Source organism: Apteryx rowi, unplaced genomic scaffold, assembly GCF_003343035.1.
Source record: "Apteryx rowi isolate R43461 unplaced genomic scaffold, aptRow1 scaffold_589, whole genome shotgun sequence".
Taxonomy (NCBI): domain Eukaryota; kingdom Metazoa; phylum Chordata; class Aves; order Apterygiformes; family Apterygidae; genus Apteryx; species Apteryx rowi.
The window spans coordinates 432931-455871 of record NW_020450859.1 but is presented as its reverse complement, the minus strand read 5'-3'; the positions used below and the strand labels follow the sequence as shown (position 1 = coordinate 455871).

At 36.7% G+C, this 22941-nt stretch overlaps 1 protein-coding gene across 1 annotated transcript in view; it reads left to right on the top strand.

Annotated features, from left to right (window-relative positions):
* The window catches only part of LOC112974075 (CUB and sushi domain-containing protein 3), a gene marked incomplete at its 3' end in the record, with an annotated part of 516764 nt that overhangs the window by 61532 nt on the left and 432291 nt on the right, over window positions 1-22941 (top strand). The window contains exon 4 of the mRNA XM_026082659.1: window positions 19522-19634. Within this exon, the coding sequence (XP_025938444.1) occupies window positions 19522-19634 (113 nt within the window). The remainder of the gene's footprint in view (window positions 1-19521; window positions 19635-22941) is intronic.

Here is a 22941-nt window from a genome sequence, read left to right as displayed (position 1 = left end):
TGTCTTTATGCTGAGGCTCAAAGGTCTTATAATTCCAGTGATGTCGGTAAGAGATTTTTGCATGGTGTGTATAAAACAAAGAAATGATCATAGCTGAGATCTAGCAGGAATAAGAGTCAAAGTTTTGCCTCAGACTTTTGTAAAACATTTTTGGGGTTGAAGCCCAAAACTTTTCAGTTTAGGTTATAAGAATATCCTCCTTTTACGTACAAGTTTTGTGGTAAGAACATCCAAAGCTACCAAGTCACTATTTAAAGCTTCAGGAAATACCGAATCTGTTCTATCACTTGGCATTATGTAATGTTTAAACATAATCATTGTTAAAATGTGTACCATACTTTTAATGTAACTTTGCATGGTTTCATTTTCTAGCCATTTGGAATTTTTATTGGACTTTTCTTCCCTCTGTCAAAGAGCTCATTAATGAAGATACTTGTCTTGATAGGACAGCTCCCAGTCATCTTTCTTGGCAGGTGAACTTTTTGGATCTCTCTCTGTGGACCCCTGCTGGAATCTTCTCCCCACCTGATCAGCCTTCTCTGTACCCATACCTGCAGTGTTGTACTGGTATATTTGAATCAGCAGAAAAGCTGCCTACCCCATACAACATTTCCTTATCCTTGAAGGGCATAACACCAATTCTGACATCTTTCATGTGGATGTATTGCAGTGCTTCACGACTTTTCTTCCCCCATTATTTTTTATGTCAGAGGATAAACTTTTACCACCATTCCTCTTTGCTGAGCAAGAACATATTGTCCTGTATGTCCTAAAACAAGCTAAGGGTAAGGTGAAGGACTGTTGCAATGTGGCTTAATTTCTGTTTGGTAGCTGACATTGTCTTTCAAAAAAAGCCTTATATTACAGCTTCAAGCTTCTTAACAGAACTTTGCAATTCTGTAATGGTATTTCATCATATATCTGGAATATATACATTTACATTAAGTCAATGAAGAAATCTGAGAGATGCATTCCTTAATATGTATCCATTGATATATATTTTTATATCTATATGGTATTATAAAAACAAAAAATAAAATCAATGCTGCCATAAGGATTTATTATCAAATGTTTAATTAGAAGAGCAAGGCTTGCTTTTTTTTTTTTTCTGAGAAATTATTGGGAACACCTAAAAGGTTAATTGTTGACAAAGAGGACTTCATTTATATGAAAATCAATTGAAAGAGCAGAATGGCAGGACATGGGCTGACTTTTGTAATTGAACGAAGTCATTTTTTCATTCCAAAAGTTGTTAGGACCTAGTCACTTTAGGTTTGGTTATGAGAAACAATCTATCTAAGAATATAAAGGATTGAGGCAATTTGGGTGAAATATTATGAAGGGGTAAAGAAAAACATCAGTAATAGAAAAGAAGGACATCAGACATTCAAAAAAAAAGTAAACTTCAAAAAAGAAGGGTGAGGATAATCTGTAGGAGATCTGGCAGTAAGTGAAAGAGAATATACTAAGTACATAATAAAAGACTATCCTAATACAAAAGAAAAGTGTAAAACATAAGAGACCATTAAAGCTCGTGATACAGCCATAAGGATGATAAAAGAATTTTACAGAAAGTGAAAAAAGAATCACCTGACTAATGAAGAAGGCATGAAATAATAGGAGGCTGTGAGGATAGAATCAGAAAGGCTATCACACAAGCTGAGTTAAAGCCAAAAGATATAAAAGACAATGATAAGAGTCTATAAATATGTTAGAAGTGAAAAGAAAATGAAGGAAAACAGGTCCTCAGTGCAAAGCAACTAACAGGAGAAAAGGACAACTGGGAAGTTGTAACAGAACAGTTTTAGCTTTGATTCCTGGAAAAGAATTGGAATGAGTGATTAAAAAGTGCTTAATTAAAAATGTGATTTAGTTTACTAAGGCTTTCATTTACATTTTATTACAAAACCAGGATGAAAAAAAGACTCAATGTGGTCTCTAAATACATGCTGCATTTAGTTGGAAAAATGCACACAAAGAACAGTTATCAGTGAATCCCCATCTGTAAGCCATTTCAGATTGGATCCTACAGGGTGCCGTTCTAGGCCAGGTAATGTTGGATATTTTCATTGTATCTTGGTTAGTGGAAGAGGAAGTAGGCATAAATAGTGTTCATGTCACCAAGTAGTGGAGGGATGCATGCGGTTCAGAGGATGGAAATAAACTTCAGAGTGATGCTGATAAATTCAAGTGTACATGCAGGCATCAACAAGGTGAAATTTAATTAAGACAAGTACAAAATGCTATAGATTAACAGGAGAAAACAAAGGCATAAATATAAAATGAGGAATGAATACCCAGACCATGGTACAGCAGAAAGAACCCTCAAAGTTATAACTCATAACAAACAAGTCAATGGTATGGCATTGTATGCACTATTCCCATAGTTGTGTGTGGTTTTGTTTGTGTGTGTGTGCAAAAATAAATTCTAATTAGATAATCTGTTTGCATTTATGCAAGCACACAGCCTTGAGAAGTTGCAGACAGGGTTAATGGGGGTATTAAAAATTGTTGAATTAGGTAGCCCAAAAAATTGAAAATGAGCTAACTGAAGTAATTGATTTGCAAATGAAAATGATACTGGATATTTACAGAGCCTTTAAAACTGCATTAGCAGTTACACAGATCTTTTCGTGTTTCCTAGTCAGCTGACCATTTGCTGGTGTATCTTGCTAAAAAAAAAAAAAAATGGAAACAATTTTATTTCATTATCTGGTGTTGTAGCTCAGTCAGTCTAATATTTGTTCTGTATTGTGTTAGGTTGGGTGTTGCAGGTTAGGACTGAAGTACACTGAAAAAGCTCTGGAGCCTAAGATTGCTTTCATCTGCTCATGCTTAGTCTATTCTGGTTACTTTCCTAATCATTACATTCTTAGAAGTGCAATAATTTAAAGGTCAAACTTTATAATAAGTGAATTAGTGATCTGCTGGCTTTTATCAGTTAATAAATCTGCATATTACTATAGCCATAATATTACGAATTTTCCAACTCAAATATATCCAGAATAACAAAGTCGCTCAGAGTGCTCAGATAGTAGCATCATCATTACTGCTGATATCAGTAATAGGCATCATATAAGAAGTTAAGCAATTATATATATATAGAGAGAGAGAGAGAGCAGGTATTTTAAAGCTAATAGTCAGCTTTTACTGCAAGTAATTTACACTGTATCATTTCTCAGCCAAATGTCATGCATAAATATAAAATTTTGGAAATAATTGATTTATATGGTAAAGTAAATCAAAACTATTATTCTAAGGAATGTTAATTTACAACCTCCACTGGTTTGGAAAATCTACATAATGAACTGGCCTTTGAAATGAGGCACCAGGTTCTCCCAGATTATAATGTATTTCATTCTAACGACACAATATCCTTGAATCTTCCAAACTTTGTTTTGCTCTCTAGCATATATTTTATATACAATAGTCAATATATTAAACACTTGCATGAATTTTATTGCTTTAATAAGCATTTTTGCCTGTCTCCTGTATAGAAACTAGCACCTCTCATTCTATAGTGGGCCTACTTTGCTCACAATTTTTTGGGAAGAGGGAGGAGGCAGAGAGGTGAGAATAAAATGCAAATGAGACTAGCTTATATCCCAATGAAAATGTTACATTTCCATTTCAAGACAGAAGCATTCATTTTTAAAATGTGTTTTTAAAGTCATAAGTTGAAAACTTCTGAGTACTGGGAATTTTATAAATAACATGGATTGCTCTAGTAAAATCAATTTGAAATATTCCCATTTACTAATTGCCCTTTGTTATTTTAAATAACATTAATTATCTGCATTTAAAAATACGCTGTGAGATTTTACAATACTCGGAAGACTCTTACACATTCTTCTTAGCTAATAATTTCATGTTGTATTGGTTCTTTAGAGGTTTATTGCTCTTTAAATCTTCAGTATGGCCTCTGTTAACAGGCAGTATGATGTCTTCTGTTGGACAAATTAAACTACAAATGTTCAGCTCAGAGGCATGGTTCCAAAGCATGGAGAGGTTAAAATGCTGTGACATGGATCACTAGTTTACAGTCTGATTTACTGGGAACGGCAGGTGGCTAGCAATCGAACCCAGGCAGTGGTGTTCCTGAAGGGTATGATCATTTTTGAGAGCAGCATTTAGTTTTCAAAAGAAAATAATTGTATAAATTGTGATTTTACACACAAGTGTGTATAAAGAAATTTAATTAGTGAAATAATACTTTTTTACAGGTATGCATGCACACACTTAAAATCTGAAGTAAGAAACAAAAATCCCTATTTCTCATAATGTTACATGTGTAAATAGCTTCTGTAATATTTATTATTCTAAGAAAATATAGACAACATTGAAGGAACATACATCTCTGTTATTCCAGATATCTTAGCATATATAAACTCAGTAATCACCTATTTCTTGATTATTTCCTTTTCAACATGGTATCTTGGAAATCAGTGGAATTTGGCCCAGACTCTTTTATTGTGAGTAGTACTTTGTGTGTGTGTCTGGGGTTCAGCTTGGTGCCACACCAGCACAGGTCTAGAACTGGAAGCAGTATAGCTGCGTCGGGGGGAATCTTCCCTCAGGGTAATTATTCCTGCTTCTCAGTTTGGCTAGTATCTCTGTGCGATGCTTCTCTGTGAAACAGGAGTAGTCCAGCCGGTGGGGTGACACGGTGAAGGACTGTGGCACTCTGTGGTGCAGGCCTCTTCGGTTCAATGTCTGATAACCAGCTGATGTGTTTCCCAGTGGTTAGGTGCCCACAAGCAGGAGTGTGATGTTCAGAACACAGATTTCTCAAAAGGCCTAATGCCGACCCAAGTATCGCGGTGGTATTGCTCCCCACTGCGTAGATGTGCCAGTTATCTACAGAGTCTGCCCAGAAGCGAAGGGATCGTTGGCTCTGAGTAAAGAGCAAAGGAGATGACTTCCGACACTTTTAGGCGCTAGGCTCTGGGGTTGCCAGTGAGGCATGCTTTGCATGGGGAAAGCAACTCTTGTAATTTTTTGAGATTCAGCCTGCATTTCATAGATTCGGGGTTTAATGCCAGAAAGAACTAGTGGATCATCTAGTCTCCCTTCGTGTAAACGACAGGGTTCTGTTTTTCATTTATTTTCCTGTGCTAAGCTCAAAAAATTGATTGAACTATAGCCTATCATCTAGAAAAGCATTCAGTCTTGACTGAAAGCATCAAGTGATTAAAACAAGCAAGAACCCCATACCTCTTCCTTTCATAATTTGTTCCAATGGTTACTCACCATTGTTTGCAAATAAAAACACTTATTTACACTTTGAATGTGTCTAGCATTGACTTCAGCTATTGGCTTTTTTCATGTCTTTGCTGGGTTAAAGAGATCTTCAGTGTTTTTTGTATTCTCTTTTTTGATACATTCAGAAAAGTGAGTGCTTTAACTTTCACAGTATGGCATTTTTTGAAAACATAAAAAAATTCTTTTAATTCCTGGCCATTTCTTATAATTTAAAATAAGCTCAACAAAATAAGACCTGATGCAATATTTCAGATTTCTCAAAAGTCTTGGTGCTAACTTGAATTATTTCAAGCCTACCATAAACAGAAGTAAACTCATATCTGTATTTCCATGTACTTCTTCCCTGATACTCCATCTGTGCATAAAATATGAGAGAGAGAGAGGTCTAGATGTCAGCAAGCTCTTTTAGGACTCTGAGTTGCAAGTAGTCTGTATCTGCTGATTTAATGCTCATCCTTTGTAGAAGTTTAACGTATTCCTTCAAGTAGAAAGTACTTCATCATCCACTTGTGCCATAAGCAAATCATTCTGCTTCTTTCTAAATAGAGGGATTTATTTATTGAATTAATCCATCATATCGCATAATTTCATTTTTCTGTCTGGAATGCCTGTTTCATGGCTTGTATTTTTTTTATTCCTAGTAATATTTTATTTTATATATACATTAAAAAAGGAATCCTTTGTCTTGCTATCCTTCTCTTTCCCCCTGTAGCTGTTTGTTCAACTAACATTTTTATAAGCTGTTGATTTTCCATATTTGAGAAATTATTTGTATTGATGCCTCCTGTTTTATTTGTGTAATATTGCTTTTTTATTTCATGTTTTCTGCTTTCTCTTGGTGATTGAACTAGAGTAGGCTTTTAGCTACAGTTGTTTTCTGTGCTGTTTTATGCAGATAGATAAGTTAGCTGGAGAGTGGGGATTACTTGTTCACTACCTTTCTTCAGTTTTCTTAGAACAGGCTTAATGACCTGTGTTTCATAAGGAAAGTTGCAGGTTGGTTGCAAGTGCATAGACCTCTGGGTGTCTTCCCAATCGTGGGCAATGTTATAAATGCGGAAGATAAAATTGCAATATGGAAGAGAGTGTTTATATAAATTATTATGTATTATACATGCATTTGAATACATATAATGTATACAAAAATAATTTTTTTTTGCATTTAAAGTTCTCCAGAAAGACTCCAAAAATCTGCAAGCAGTTGAGGTTGTTACGTACTGACTGTCAGTACAGGTCCGAGGGGTCCCCCCGGGAGCCCAACTCCCCACGGCGCAGGTCCCGGGGCGCCTGCGGGAGCCCGGCTCCCCATGGCGCGGGTCCCAGGGTGCCCGCGGGAGCCCGGCTCCCCACGGCGCGGGTCCCAAGGGCCCATGAAGGAGGCAGGGCCCATGCTGGAGCCCAGCACTGCTAGTATGTAACTCAGGCAGGGTCTGGGGGCCCCAGGCTGAGCTGAAATGGAGCCCTTGGGCCCATTGGGTGGGGGGAGACCCCCGTGAAGCTGGCCAGAGACATTAAGGCCTGTCAGTGCACTCAGGGTCCTGACAGTTTCCAACTTTGCCTTAGATTATTTAGGTGGTGAACAACATGTTTCCTTTTATGAGTTTTTTTTTTTTATCAGATAAAGGGTTATATGGCTTCTTGATATGTTTTAAGCACTCTGAGATGGAAGTTCTGTAGAATTACCAGGTAATTTATTAGTTTGCAGTTACGTTAAGGAAGAGAGGAAGGTCACTGCAGATAAATGTGAGCAATGTAAGCTATTTTAAGATAAAAATCTCGTATGTGATAAATTCAGTAGAACCAGAGGGCAACTGGATGCTTGAGATACAGAAGAAAGTTGTTGCACAAAAAGTAGCCGAGCAAAACAAAAATTCATGAAAAATCATAAGGAAACTGAGATGAATAGTTCTGTGAATAATCTGCATAGATTCTTTGGCAGCAGTTATATTTAAAGTATGCAGTAAGGGTAGTCTTTTCTGACCAACTTCAGTACGTCCCTTCATGAAGTAGGAAGTTGATATGTTTTCAGAGGCAGAAAAGAGGAAATTGGAAGGAGTGAATTCTCAGTTGTTCACCAGTGTTTGAATCCATCTGCTTAAAATTTATCCTCTTACTTCCTGTTGATGACTACTTCTTTAAAGGTGTTTCAGGACTTACACTTATTATCATTCTGAAAAGGAGAAAATAATGCAACTGACTCAGGTCTAACATGACAGCATTTTGAACTTTTATTTTAATATTAAGAAAAAGCTCTTAAGATATATTTTGCATTTGGATATTATGCCCAAATATGAGCAACTAGATTGGCAGATAGGGAAACTCACATATTTGTAAAAGTACTTTTTCTAGTAAGGCCTGTGGGGTCCATGATTTCGCTAGTGGGAGTAATTTGACTTATACTTGATAACATTGGTCAGTCACTGCATACTGCACTGCATACCGGCCCTCTATGCTAACTGGGACTGGGGAAGGCTGGGAAACAGTGAGAAGAGAGCAGGCTGTGCAAAGGAAAAATAAAAATAGCCTCAAGGAGATTTGAGGTTGAGGAGGGGGAGCTTCATCATGAACATCTTCCCAGAGATGACTGCAGGGTACTGATGGTTCATCATAAACTTCCCCCGTCTGTTTGGGGAAGACGAAAGTATTGATCTTAGGACCCATGTGGACACTGGAAGGGTGAGCATAACATGAGAGGAAAGGGATAGATAGGAAGGTTTTTTCATTAGCAATGTTACTGGTATTATTAGTGAGGCTTCTTCTGTATTAATTAGAAAATTTGGACTATCAGGCAGTTAAAGCATTAATTGGACTAACACTAAATTCTTGGCTACATATATAGAATGTTTCCTTTTGCTCCAACAAGATTTTGAGTGTAACAATATGTATAATTGGACTGCATATATATTCTATTGAACATCCAGTTGTAGTAACAGGCACAGTAGTTTGTTTTTTGGTTCACTTATTCACGCTTTCCAGAAAGAACAAGCTTCCCTCACCCATCCAGGCAATAAACTTGTAAGTGTAATTCTTCTTTATACAGAATAAAAAAATGAAAGTGGGGAAAATAACCAGTTATAAAAATATAAGATGTTGGCAGCATTTTAAGAGAGCAGAACTATGTAAGCATCTCACTGATAATTGTCTCAGCTATTCTGTTAGACTGTTACCCAGAGAAGTAGCTAGTCAGATACAGGTTACATTCAATTCAGTTGCGTTTGGAAGAGCTGTGAAAGCAGAGGGGAGAAATGTGTGGGATTCAGGGGAAAACACTCACTCGGTCACATTTATCCTTATACCTGTCCTGGGTCCTCAGCTCGGCCAAAGGTCCTCAGAGGGTTGGGGTTCTTGAAGCAGGCCGTGTCCCACAGCTTTGCCTTAGCACTTGCAGGAAATCAAATCCTGTGGCAGCCTGGTCTGCACCCGTCTGAGTCCCATGGGGGAAGCCTCACTTGCACACCCTGCCAGGCTCTGCTGACCCTGCCTGGGCAGGGTATGTGTCTTCTGAGCCCCCCTGCCTGAGCTCCTTGCAGACTCCCCTGACCTTGGCCTCATCTCCCCAGTCACACTGGGGGCTGTGCAACTTGCAGCAGCCTGTGTGGCAGCAGGACCCATACATTAGCAACCAAGCGCTGCCCCAGTGAAGCTGGTGTGTATTTGTATTGATTCTGTGGTCTGCTCAGGAAAATTGAGTTGTAAGCTCAAGGTCACTCCTTCAAAGTCCCTAACATCTATATGAAAAACAGCTATGTATGATACCAGTCCTTCAGACAACCAGGACACTGTCCATCAGCATCATGTTTGCTGCTTGTATCACAAACAACATGCTACTTGTGTCATAGACTAACATTTTGGCGTAGGTGTGTTTGCAAGTCTCCTCTTCCTTTCATCATACTTCTTTACTCTGTCAGTTAAACAGATTATTTGGAAAATCTTTGACATATGAACATTTGGATTTGTAAATTGCAATCTAGTTCTGAAGTCAGAAAATATTTCTTAATCTTGGCACTTTTCAGCATTTCACATCCACAGTGCTATAAACTTTCGTTAATCATCAGTCAGAGCTTTACCCAATTCTTAATGATCATGCAGTGGTTTCTCATAGACTTTATATGGGAGTAACTTCGCTTCAAATTGAACTGTTACAACATTGCAAAGGCACGACAAGAGCTTTCATATATTTCAACTCTGACATTTTTAAAACAAATACTTTTTTTCAGTCTTCCAGATATTATGCTGAACTCGGCAGAAAAAAGTCTTAGGGTGAATTATTTTAATATCTCTAGCTGAATAACTCAAAAATTAATTGATTATTAAAAAATTTTCCATAAAAAAAGATTCAGGGTGAGATGATGTAAAATAGTTTTATCTTTTTCTCTCCTCCCAAACATTGGCTTGTTTAACTTTTTGTTTGTTTTATAAATCAGAAATAAATGATTATAATGTTTTTACCTAAAACCTTAGTTTAGTTCTAAATAGCTAGTTAGGTTAAATATGAAGAATGGTGATGTACTATTTTAAAAATTGAAAATAGTTTTTTGTCAGTCATTTGGCTGCAGATCTGAGACATGGAAACTAGAATCAGGGCTTTATCTAGCTTAAACCTTGTCAGCATCCTGATTCCAAATGAAATAAAATGCTTAGTCCTACTGCTGACAGGTTTACAGGAGACTAGCCTTAGGAACTTGGATCTTTCACTTACTTGCGCCTTTGTAACCACTTAAAACTTGACATATTACTCAGAAACTGCTAATAAAACTTTGTATTCCGGACACTTCTCCTTTACTTTTCTTTGTCATGTTTAAATTTGGGAAAGAGGCAGATTTATGGAGAAGAGTTTTTCTTCTCTCTTCCTCCAAGATTGAATGAGAAGTGTTTCCTTTTTCCTCTGAAAGATGTGCTCTGTAATTCCTCATGATTGGATGCTGAGCTATGGCGATGCAGAAGATTAACTCAATTCCCTTCCTCTGTTGGTTTATTTATATGCTTTCTGTAAATTCAAGTTAATCTCTCTCTTGCTACATTGTTTCTTGTTTGCATCATTTGAAGACTCAACAGTGGAAATTTATCAACTGTATGTTTGATTAAATAACTCTGTAATTACCCTTCAAGTTGGTTTGTTGTCTCAAGCCAGTCCATTATCTCATCTATGAAGATAGCTACCTGGGGGGTTCCTGAACCACCGAAGGAATTAACTCAGGTGTTCTGGAGGCACACACTGAAGCAGTCCTGATACCCAGCTACACCACTGTTACGTCCTGAGTTTCGTACATATAATGCACTTAAAACTTCCACTCACTTAAAAGTTCCGTAGCTCCTGTCACAGAGGCTTCTCATGAATTCTTTTACTGCAGTACGGACCTTGTTATATATGTGGATGCTGCATAAAAGCTACAGTTACAAATCTAGGAAATCCACAGCTCTGAAAATACTTTTCTTGTTACTTGAATATTTGTATTGGAAATATTTTCACAAAAGAAGAATTTATAGAGAATTTTCGGTCTTGTTGACCTCTTCAAAGAAAACTGAAAATATCCATTAGCATGTAGCATTTATTTGATATCTTTGACAAATTCACATCTTGAGTTCTCAGTTTAGACAACAATGAATTTTGTAAGAGATAACGGCGGGGGGCGCAGGGGCTTTGGGCCGTCTGTTTGATGGTATATGTCACAGTGTCCTTGTTCTGAAATGATTTCATATAATTTAGATAGGAAACATTTTTCAGAAAAAAGGTGATGGGAAAAAAAAAGGTCAGTACCCTCAAGTTGTCCTACAATAGACATTCACATTTATAATAACTATCATTAAGGCCCATTAATCTCATCACCAGACTTAGAAACTTAAAGGACATTGATGGGCCTACTCATACAAAAAAATTATTTGTGTAGTAGATGACCATAAGGTTAATGATTAGCTTAGTGTCTAAATCCCAGTATTTTCACACCGAGCAATCTTACTGACTGGGTTGATGGAACAAGAGTGATATGTTGGTATGTTAACTTGATCACTAAATCATTCAGGATCTTTTCAAAATGAGCAACCTGTTAGGTAGTCAGTCAATTTCGACTTCACTTTTTTAATGTGAATCTAGTTCTTTCTAAACAAAAAGAGCTGGAAGAGAAATATTTTCTGCCTCATAAAACTGTAAGACTTGAAATCCTTTCCCCATTCTTACCTGGGGAAAAAAGATTGCAGTCTACCAAGGTTCCTGCAGAAGGACAGCACTGCAATGATTTTATGGGTTAAAATACTCATTTGGAAGACCTGTCGTGAAGTTCCTTGTATGGATTTGTTAAATCAGAGAGTTGAATCTTGGTCTTGTGTCCAAAATGAGTGTCCTTACATCTAGCTTGTGGGATGGGTTTTTGTACAAAAGTGTTGGTAATGAATCTTGTTAGAGCAAGTTTTATGGGATCAAGGCAATTGTGGAAGAAAGGATACTAGAAATCTAGGCTGGTGAGTATATGTTGTACACCAGTATAGCAAACGCAGTAAACTATGTGTGGTTGATACCTCACATTGGTGATTAATACACCTGCTCACTAATTTACCCAATTCAAATAAATCACTAGTCAGGTGCTGTTCTCTTAGATGGAAGGGAGGTGATCTTGATGGGTGGTTCTCATCTCTCCTCTTAAGGGGCAGGAGGTTGCCATCTCTTGTAGCAGTTGTACCATGCTACATAAGCGTTAACCCCCCCACTAGCTTCTGTGTGTGCACGGCCACTATGTGATAGGCCTTACCAAAATATGTGATACCTTGTCCTCTTTTTCTATCAAAACTTTTATTATCAAGTGCAGTTTTATTTCAACAAGCTAATACTACCTGCTCCATATCCTATATATGAAGCAGAGAGATTCTACACAGCTGCAGCTAGCACGAAAACAAGCGTTCAAGAGATGGTAGTGCACATGGGTGAGGCCTACATGCTAAGATGAAGGCCTGTGTTAGCCTAAGTAGGTCCGTTGCAAGGGTTTGGTAGCATTAGAACTGGTTTCAGCAGTGCTTGCACTTGGCGCATCAACCTCAGATTACTTTCCTGATCAATTCCTTTTCTGTGAACCTCCTGGCTTTTGAGAGAGTATAGGAACTATATGCTTAATGAAAAAGTTCTGTGTGAAATAGTATTTTTACAAAAAAAGGCCCTTTTGATTTGGATTTTTTCCTGGCCACCTTTAATGTCTAAGCTAAGGCTTGTACTAGAGGGGTTTGTATGCTTCTTCTTTGGTACTAATCTTGCTACAAAATCAGAATGCACATGCTTTGCAAATTAATTTCACTAAAAGAATACCTGATTCTGTGTTGCTGATTTCTGCTCCAAACAGAAGAGTAACACACAAAGCTTAAACTCTGCCACCATTTCATACAGATTTATATAATAAAATAGAAGAATTGGACACTCAAATGCAGTCAGGGCTGCCTGTTCTGACTCCTCCTCTTCTCCTTCCTCCCATACACCTATTTTGTAGTGTCTTCCTTCCTTGAAATTATTACACTTTTGTTCAGTGATGTGATTGTGAGCTTAACAGGGCCTTTGTGATCTGGCCGCTCTTTTGTCTCTCGCCATGTCCCTATCATGTCTAAATTACTTCTTATATTTGTATAAGGTACACTGTATTTTTTCTGACTAATCCAGAATAAGCTTATGAGCCACTTCTTAACAAATATGACAATCATAGCAAATAAGCAATGTATGAAAAAGAAAACAGCAATGTGAAACAGATTTTAAATAGTTTGGCCAGCATGTCTGTAAGAATTAGAAATAATGTGCAAAATTTTACTAAATCAAATGTTTTTGTTTTACACACTGTGTCTTCTAGCCCTCAGTTCTTTGTCCTCTGGTTTTAAAGAAAGGAATAGTTCTTTCTGGTTTCATTTTGTTGTTAAGAACTACAGTTGTAGAAGATGTTTGCTAATCAAAGTTTTATACATGCACATAATTCGACAAGGCAGGGTTTTTTGAACTACCTGTGTGTTGTATAGTTAAAAATATAGCTAGCTATCAGTGTGCGTTTCAAGTATTAAAGTAGGAGATGGCATTTTATGGTATGTCTTGAGAAGAAATGTAAGATATGCACTATGCTATTAAAAAACAAACAAACAAACTTGCCCTCAATCCCACTTTGCAACATGAGATGGCAATTACGCATTAGGTTTTTGAGTGAGAATAAAGTACTAATTGACTTCACTCTAACTGATTTAGCATAATGCAGTGTTTTTTGAAAATTACCTCCTAAATAGGACAGAAAAGAAGGGAGTGGAGGCACGATGTTGTAGTGATTTCCAAGAAGAATAAGATTTGGTTTCTCAAAAAATTTTAACACCTTATTTCTCCTGTATCCAGTGATTTATCTACAATCTCAAAGCAAAGAAGCTGCCAAGATGGGAACTTCCCCAACTCATCTCTACATGCATCGTTTTGTACTTTTACTACCATTCTTGGTTAGAAACAAATGAAACAAAGGTGTATCATATCAGTAAGCACTTTTTTTTTCAAATATGTTTTAAATTAAATAACAGACTATCTAATTAAATGTTGTTGACTACACGTAATGGTGGAGTACTTCAACTCACTGATTCAGAAGCGATGATCTTGAGATTCTCCATGAACAGCTCCTGGGAGTTTGTGGAAGACAGCTGCAGAGGGGAAGCCTATTGTCTGTTGCCTTAAATTCTGTACAGTTTGGGAGGGGAGCTGTGTCTTTCAAAGTATAAAAAAAGATGAGACAGCTGCATTTTACTTTGTGGATAGATGTTCTATTTTCCTTGGAAATTTAGGAAAATATTCTAGTGGATGCACATTAGCTATGCTTGGAGCAATGGCTGGCACAGAAGTAGAGTAGACTGCCAATGCATTGTGTTAATGGTGGACAGCTTTATAATTTGCTGAGAAGATAAATTGATATGAGAAAAGGGGTAGTTATATGAGCAGAATAAGCAATCATTTTCTGCCAGTTGCCATTACAAATTCTGTCAGCTTGCAAACCTACTTTCTGGAACAATCCCATAGAAATCATGAATTATAAAAATCAGATTTTTGGAAGTGTGAATTTAGTTAGAACTCAGCCGATATCAGCATGTGCTTAATTAGAATGATCTTAAATATAACCCATAGCTGTCAGGGATAAATGTGTTAATGAATAATTAACTTGATAGACAGAATTAACTAGATACTAGCTATTTTAAAAATAAACTTTTTTTTCCAGGAGCATATTTAAATGGCTAGGGTGTAGTTTTCTCATGACTTGCACTTTAACCTTTAATTTAATTTTCGCATGTTTTTTGTGAATATTAAGAGACAAATTTTGTTACAGACAGAATATATACTACTCTGGAAATGGGACATATAATCTTATTTTTGTTTCATGTGTTCAGTGAGACCTCTTCCAGTAATAGGTTTATTCTCAGATATGTAAGTAGCAAACAGTTGTTACTTCTGTATTGCTTAACAGTTAGTTACAGGGGTGAGGATTTAAATAAAAGTGCTATTTTGTCTTGCATCATTAGGTAGTAGTATTATACAGAGAAATAACTGTACAGAAAAGTAAAACTAATTAAACCTGTGCTTTCCAAAAACCAAGCATCAATCTATAGTATGCTTCTTACCTTTGTAATAAGAGATTTGTAACAACTGAAGTCACTTTATGGCTGTTAGGAAGTGTGTTTCATGGCCAAATTCACAATGAAAATGCGGAAAATTTTCATGTTTTCTAATCAGAAGGTGCCTGCCATGAATACATGGCATAGTACAATTGTAACAGCTTCTGCAGTGCAGAGCAATGTGCAAATTCAATCAATAGCTAGCATCAACAGCAATGGAACATAGAGTAAAGCTAACCAGAAAAGGGATTTGATGTGTTTTGTGATGTGTTTTCCTTTTTTCTTTTTTTCTTCTTTTATTTTTTTTCATGAAATTCTGGATATCAGTATTGCTTATAACTCAATGAAATTCCAGGGGGTTGGAGAAACAGGCTCACTGAGCCAAACAGCTGAATAACCAGGCAGTTAGAGGCCCAGTTGCTAGCCTGGCAGGATGGAGCAAAGTAGCACCAGGCTAACCAGCTGCTATAACAGCCAGGGGCTTGTCAGGCAGCTTCTTTGCCTTTAATTAAAGGTTTCACCAGAATGAAAATCTTTCCATAGAGCTTACTGATTGACAAAATTTTATCTCACAAATACTAATTTAATATTAGCATTATTTGATACTACAGTACTTTTTCATCTTCTTTCTGACTTGATGAATTATTCAGTCCTTCCTGCAGCATGGTACAGTAGCAATATGAGTGCTATAAATTCCACCAACGTGAATACACGTATATGCGTATAGAAACTGCCTGCCTGTACACGTGCCTTCCTGTGTGGAGGATGATGAAGTTAGATTACATTTGTGGGTTCCCATCCCTTTGTGTGAAATAAGGATTGACCTGGCATGTTCAGTGTCCTGGGTGAGTGCTGTAACTTCTAAATTGGCAATCTAAAAAAAACCAGGAGCACCTTAACTGGGGTTTCTGTTCATGTTTTGTACAGTTAGTGCTAGGAACAGTCCTACTGGCTTGCGCCCACGGGAGGACTTGCACAGAATGTGTCGATCTTGCCTTCCAGCTGGGTCAGACACCATAATTCTTTGGAGCGGGGTATTCACAGCCGCGTGCAGAAATGATGGGAGGTTCTGTGGGGTTGGGAGGAGGGAGTACCACAAAAGAGGAGCAAGTACTTCCATATCTGCTCTCGGGGTAAATATACTCAAGATTGTCAGATGTTGTCACAATGAGGCGGGTGCATATCCTTCTGCAATCTCATAGCACTAAATTAAAAAACAAAACAAAACAAAACCCTATCCAAATTCCTTGGATCTAGGATTTGGGGGAGATTTCTTAAGCTAAGGAAAGTTAGACTGTGTGTGTTCCACAGCTGGAAAGAATAAGATCAGCTAGTGGGTTTGCATATGCATAAAAGCATTATAAAGCAAGAATTTGGAGGAGTTTTGATAGCCCGTGTTGCTAGTCAAGTATTTTGTCATTTATGTTGGTATCTGAGGGAAAGAGGGCACTGAAACAATTTCAGAAATATGGGAAACCATCTTAAACTTACTCCATTTTCCAATAGCTTAGTTCAGAAAATATGTAAAGAACACTACCTCTAAACTGTTACTGTTTCAAAAGTCTTCCTCACAAACCAATAAAACCTACGTAAGCTTATTAGCCATTTATTTAAGGCATATTTTAATTTTTTCTTCTCTAAAAAACCCCACTTTTAAAGTGCTTGTTTTATTACGAATAATAGTGGCTTCAAATTGCCTGTTCCTGTAACTTTGTAAACTCAGGCCCACCTCTTTTTTGACCTTCCCTTTGCACTGGTACAGTGTAGGTTTTTTAGCATGCCTTCCTACTGCCCAAGTACTCAGTGCAATATGTAGTGAGAGCTGTATAATATGGGAGGAAACAAGGTCTTGCACTGGATGCTGCTATATGGTGATATGTCCTTCCATGTCCCGTTTCTACTTAACGTTTCCAGCTTTGACAGCCATGATGGCTGACTTCAACTAATTTAACATATGCCTACCATCATACTGTGTGGGTGCATTAAAGAAGTTAAAGGGAACTGTTCCCAAGAACAAGCTCAAATCTAGCCCAGTTTTGCTGCTTCTGTTCATGGGTGAGGATCCATGACTTGTGGTTAAGAATATAGTCTCCAAGTCAAACTGAAATCTCTGACTATATTTTTAAGTGGAAATTGTTGAAATTCAGAGACTAGATAACATGAATTTTCTTGGTTGTGTTTTTTAAAGCTATCACACATATTATTCAGCATATTATTTTTAATAATGTAGGCTACTAAGGGAAAGAATTAAAGCTCTAGTATATTAGTTTTATACAAGACAAGATTGTTCCATAGAAACAATTTATTGATACTTGCATGTTTGCTCTCTTGGGTCTTAACCACAGTTCCCACCCCCTCCACCCTCATCCCAGCCCAAGTCTTCTAGAATTTGGGGAAGGGGAGATTTGTTCAGAAGATTACTCCTGGTTTTACGTCAAGTCATGGAAGTAAACAGGAAAAGTTCCCCTTTGAGGGATCTAGGAGGACATTTAGTAAGTAAGGGGCTATTGCATTTCCAAGAGAAGTATGCTTTAGATTAAAATACTATGATCGTATGGTGGAGGAGGGACTCCCTCCAGATGAAGCATGCAGTTCCCCCGGGTAGGCTAACATAGGCAGAAATTGAATCTAGGAATTTGCATCTGAAAAGCATTCATTTTCACCGCCTGAGCTGACCAGCTAGTGCTAGTTACCTCCAAGCAAGGACTGAGCTCAGGTTTAGATCCAGGTCCTGCATGAGGACAAAGAATCAGAGAAGAAAATTCTGCACTTCAGGCACTTGCCATTACTTTCTTGTATTTATTATTAATTTGCATTACAGTATTTTATCTAGCTGTGCTGTTGCCTAGTACTATCACAAAATAATTCCACACCATGAAACAAACATTAAGCCATAAAATAACTCCTGGGAAGTGTGTTTTGGAAAGGGCATACACTGATATATTAGCAATGCAAAGAACAAGGATTTAGAGGCCACTTTCCTTTCTGGTTGATGCACTCCTCTATTATTGGTGCTAGAGAAAGGACAAAAAATAATGCAGTAAGTTTCCTTTGAAAAACGTTGTTTAAAGAAACTGAATTGTTTAAAGAAATTATGCTGACAAATCTTTAAGTGGAATACAGTCAAAATATTTTATTTAGGTGATGGTATTTTGATTTAGGTTTTCTCTCTTAGTCTTGAGTTTGTCACTTGTATTTGTTAAAATTATTACCATATTCATCTAACTACCATGAACATATTTGGAATTGTGAGTTTCTTGTTTTTGCTTGAAACAGGAAAAAAATGCCTTTTGTAGAAGAACTCAAAGCAGAAGTTCCTAATTTAATGGGGGGGGGGGGRGGGGGGAGGAACTGTGCCTTCCGAAAGACTAACTGCAGTTATTTACTAGGGAAGATTGATTTGACTTTAGTTTTAAAAGCTGGAGCTCTGAGCTTGCAGTCTTCTCTTTCAGTTTTCTTTTAGTTGCTGGCCTGCTAGATGATTTGGGGCACGCTGCTTTCCCTTTCCGTTCATTAGTTTCTATTTTTATGAAATGGAGATAACAATATTGATATATTGTACTTTGCAAAGCCACTTCTAAAGCTAGGTGAAATGTCTTTTGTAAAACCAAGGAATTATTAAAACTGAATCTGTTCATTGACTCACTTGTGGAATGTCTGAATAGTTTTATGATCTGTTTCATTATAGGTTTTTTCTTTTTCAAAATAAAAGAGGAATCCATGTCTGAATATACAATGGTATACTTGTTGGCTAGTATTTTATTCTAACTACAGGAAGAACTCTGTTTAGAAATAAATAGAAGGACCTAGATAGGTATGCTTACATCTTGAAGATGTGTCTGCTCCTTCTGTTGTTAGTGAGAAATATTTTCTTGGATAATTGACTTGATAGAAGCACTGTTTATCAAAAGGTTATTCACATTTTTTCTAACTATAACATCTCGTCTAATTAAAAAAAACCCTCAATCTTCTAATGAACAAGTCTAGAAAAAAAGACTGCTATAATTGGAGCAATGTCCTGACATAAAACCCCCCTCAAAACCCAATACTCTTCATATACCTTTAATAAGGTATACCTTTAATATTCATTAGTTATTAAAGTGGTGGAAGATGTCTTTCTTCTGTTGTCCCTTGGGTTTAGGAAGACAGTTACTCTTGAAAAATAGGTGACTATTTTATTGTTTTAGATGTTCTGCATAACTTAAGCTCTCCGGTTCCACGTCTCGAACGTAAGAACCACAGGGTGTGATCCTTCTGCTGGGGGACAGAGCAGTGCTCTGCCTAGCCTGTGCTCTGAGCTGCACAGACACAGAGTCTTTTAGCCTGGATGTCGTGTAGCTGCATCATGACATTGCCATGCCTGACAAATAATGTGGCTGTGTGGTTTCTGGACCAGCAGTGATTTGTATCTGACCACTTGGTCATGCGGGGTGGACAAGACCGTCTGTTCACACTTGTCATAGTGTGCTATTCATGGATGCATAAACAGGCCCGTTCACGGTCTTTTTGAATTATGCATAGAGCATGTCAATGAATGTGTGTTTAAAAAAAAAATCCATACAGGACCTTTATCAAATCTTTCTAATAATCTACTGATCTTCAGCCCTGATCAATTTTATGTCTTTTATCAATAATTTTTATTTGTTTGTCTTAATTCAGGCTCTCTGGAATGAATATACCTCCTCCAGTTATCAGCAACAAAAACTGGCTCAGACTACATTTTGTAACAGACAGCAATCACCGATACCGTGGATTTAGTGCTCACTACCAAGGTACATTTAAAGAATAATTTTTTGTTGCGGTATTTTTGCTAAGAAAAAAAAAAGGATTTAAGTTGTAGAGGAACAGGAAGGGCCATTTTACACCAAGAAAAAAGTCCTTATGAAGAGGTAGTTCATACTTTTATAAATGATAAATTCAGCTGTGGGAACAGTTATGGCAAAGTACAGTATATTAGAGTATAGGTAGTATATTATATAGTGTATATATATATAGTTGAATTAAATTACAGCAGATACCTACTTCCAGTGTACGCTGTGCAACTACTTAGCTTTTTAAAGGGTCCTAATATTCTGAAGGATAATGTGTAACAGATGCAGAAAGAATGTTTTTATAATTAAAATATTTATTTGCCTCTATGGTTGTATAAGTCATGTTTGTAAAACAGTGGGTAAGTTTCTGTTTACTAGGGTAGTTTTATCACTATTATCTCTTGCTACCTATTTCTGAATGTGTTGGCTTATTAAGGGTTTAATTAACCTTGTTAAGATTCTTCTCCACTGTTTTTATGAACAAGCATAATTTTGCATAAGAGTGAAAGCATCTGAAGCATTAACTTGGGAATCTCACCATTTGTAACAAGATCATTAAAATGATGAAGTGCTAATGAAAATTGAGCTTCATTAGTGTTTGGTAATACTGTCTGCTTTTTCACAAGCATTACAGTAAATAATACTTTTCATTATCTACAGTGTATCAGTGGGTCTTCAGGGAACAGTAACCCTTTCTGTGGTTGCAATTTTCCATTTTTCTGCCGAAATAATTTTTTCACAGTATACCTACCAATGTGATTTAGTTTAGGTATTTCTTTTACATTTCTCTAAAAGGAAGAAAGCATAGGGCTACTGTACATAAATGTTTGCAGGATCTGGCCCTCAATATGTTAAAATTAATCAATTAATGTGTTAAAAATTACAACTGGCAAAAGATTAGGGCCAATTTTTATTATGTAACTGTGATCTTTTACAACAGTAAACTTTTCACAACTCTCTGTAATTACCTCAGATGAGATATTCCATACAAGAACAGAGCAGAATTTGATCAGTATTTCAGCAAGTACGTATATCCATATATCAGACTTCCTGAGGTCATGGATGTCCTGGAATGTGTTTTCTGGGTGAATTTAGGTAAAAGGAGCCATTCTGCTGTAGCTGTAGGGCTTCTGTAACTGTTTTACAAAAGGCAATGACTCATTTTTGTATAGCATCCTTCATACCAAAGTATATAAACCATATCATAAACTAAGCTCTTTATTGAAAACTGGCTACCTTATGGTACTGTAAAAAAATATGAAGTAGGAACTTGTCTGTTAGATCATCCTATGCAGCGACTGAGGAATGACAGCATAATTATTTTGGTGGTTTATGGGAAGTAATATGAGTTGTTAAGTTCATTTTTGAACTATACACAAAAGGAAAACAAACTACAGCTCAGATGACACACACACGTTCTTGCTGGAAGTGTCAGGCACTAGGTAATGAAAGAGAATAGACTTTTATTTAGTTTCAAATTCTGGTTTTTGCAAGTCACATATTAAACATTTTAGTTAGTATGTGTGAGAGATTTGAATGTGTAGTGTTATCTCCTGTTTCTCTTTACTAACTAAATCATGCACCTGGCTTTATAGCAATTACATTATGGCATTTTCTTTACAAGTTCTGAAGTTCATTTTATTATTTTCTTTTGCTCATTTAATTTTTAATGGTATACCATCAAAAGCATATTAAAGTACACTGTGTACTAAGTTCTGAAATGCTGCAGTACTCCGCCATACTTGAAGAAAATCTTTTACAACTGTTTGAGAAAATTGATGTATAAAGACAATAAATAATTTCAACATGTAAAAACATTGAATGTGCTTATTCAAGCAGATATGATTGTTACAAGTTAACCTTGATATTAGAAACTGGAAAAATATAATGTCAGGTAAGAGGGAGAAGTGATTTTTGGGTCAGTGGTAAGCTAAAGGAGAGGGTGTGATGAAATAAAGTAAACTTTATCTTAAAAACCTCATAGGTTTAGAAAACAAATAGAAATAGATACTACAGAAAATATTTCATTTTTTTAAGAAGTGAAAGCCTTATTTTTTAGTCAGTAGCAACTTTAAACCTGTGTAAATCCCATTTTCAGTTTATTTGAAGCATAATAGAATTTTAATTTCATTTGTGTGCTGACATGGTTGTCAGAAAAGCAGATAATTATATAGAGATCAAAACAAATATTCTGGAGACCCACGGAATACAGATAGATGTGGCAGTTTTTCTTTTCAGGAGTTTATTTCTGCATCACTTTTGAGAGAGTATCTGTTAGTCCTTTCAATATCCTGTGTCATCACTGCATTCTTCTTATAATGCTGTAATAACTGCGTTGTAAAAACCCACTCTTTCCCCTGCTTAATTAACCTGTATATTACTATAACGTCTTCCTGTCTTCCCACCTTGACACTCCCTTAATCTTTCCTATGTCGCACCACTGTACCTAGAATAGTGATTTCTCACTACTTCACCTACTTTAACTTTCTTCCTTCCGTTGTTGCCTCTTTCTGAAGAGCCGGGTTGCAAATTCTGAGCTTCGGGACACTGCGTCGTTGCCTGATGCCACGAAGCGCCCAGCCCCTCCGCGCTCCTTTGGCCTCCTTGTTCCCTTGCCTTGCTGTGCTCGTTTGCACAACTGCACTTTTTAACACGGTCATAGCTGCAAAACTTTGTCCATTCTTTTATTTAAACCAAAAGAATGAGTGAAGCTCTGCATCCACTGCTAGGCAGGATATGGAATAGACTAATCTTATTTCCTTCTGCTCTCTTAGATATCTGAAAATTGTTTCTTGAAGATCTTTTTTCACAAGGTAACCTCACATGGCTTAGCTCCAGTGTAGTATCTCATGCTAGTATGGCCAAGTTACTCATGTGAAAAAAGGAATAATAACGATGCAATGCAAAATCTTTAAATCAAGCTGCATGCACAAAAAAAGGGAAATTACATAATCTTTCCTGAACAACCTTTTAATTTTTTTACTCATCATACTTTGCCTAATTTACCATTTAAAGCCTCAGTCTTGCAAACGCCTGTGAAAGTTTTAAAATTGGTTTATACAAAACAAATGAAATTCACTGAGGTACATGGAATTATGGGAAACTTTCAGCTTCACGTAAGCACAGTGTCTTGCAGGTTATGTGCATTAATTTCTTTTACTAGGCATTTTGTTTTATAAAAGATATTGAATTATACAATATTCAAAAGTTGGTGTTAAATGATTAATCAAAGGCATATATTCAATTAGAAGAGAATCAAAACAATTTC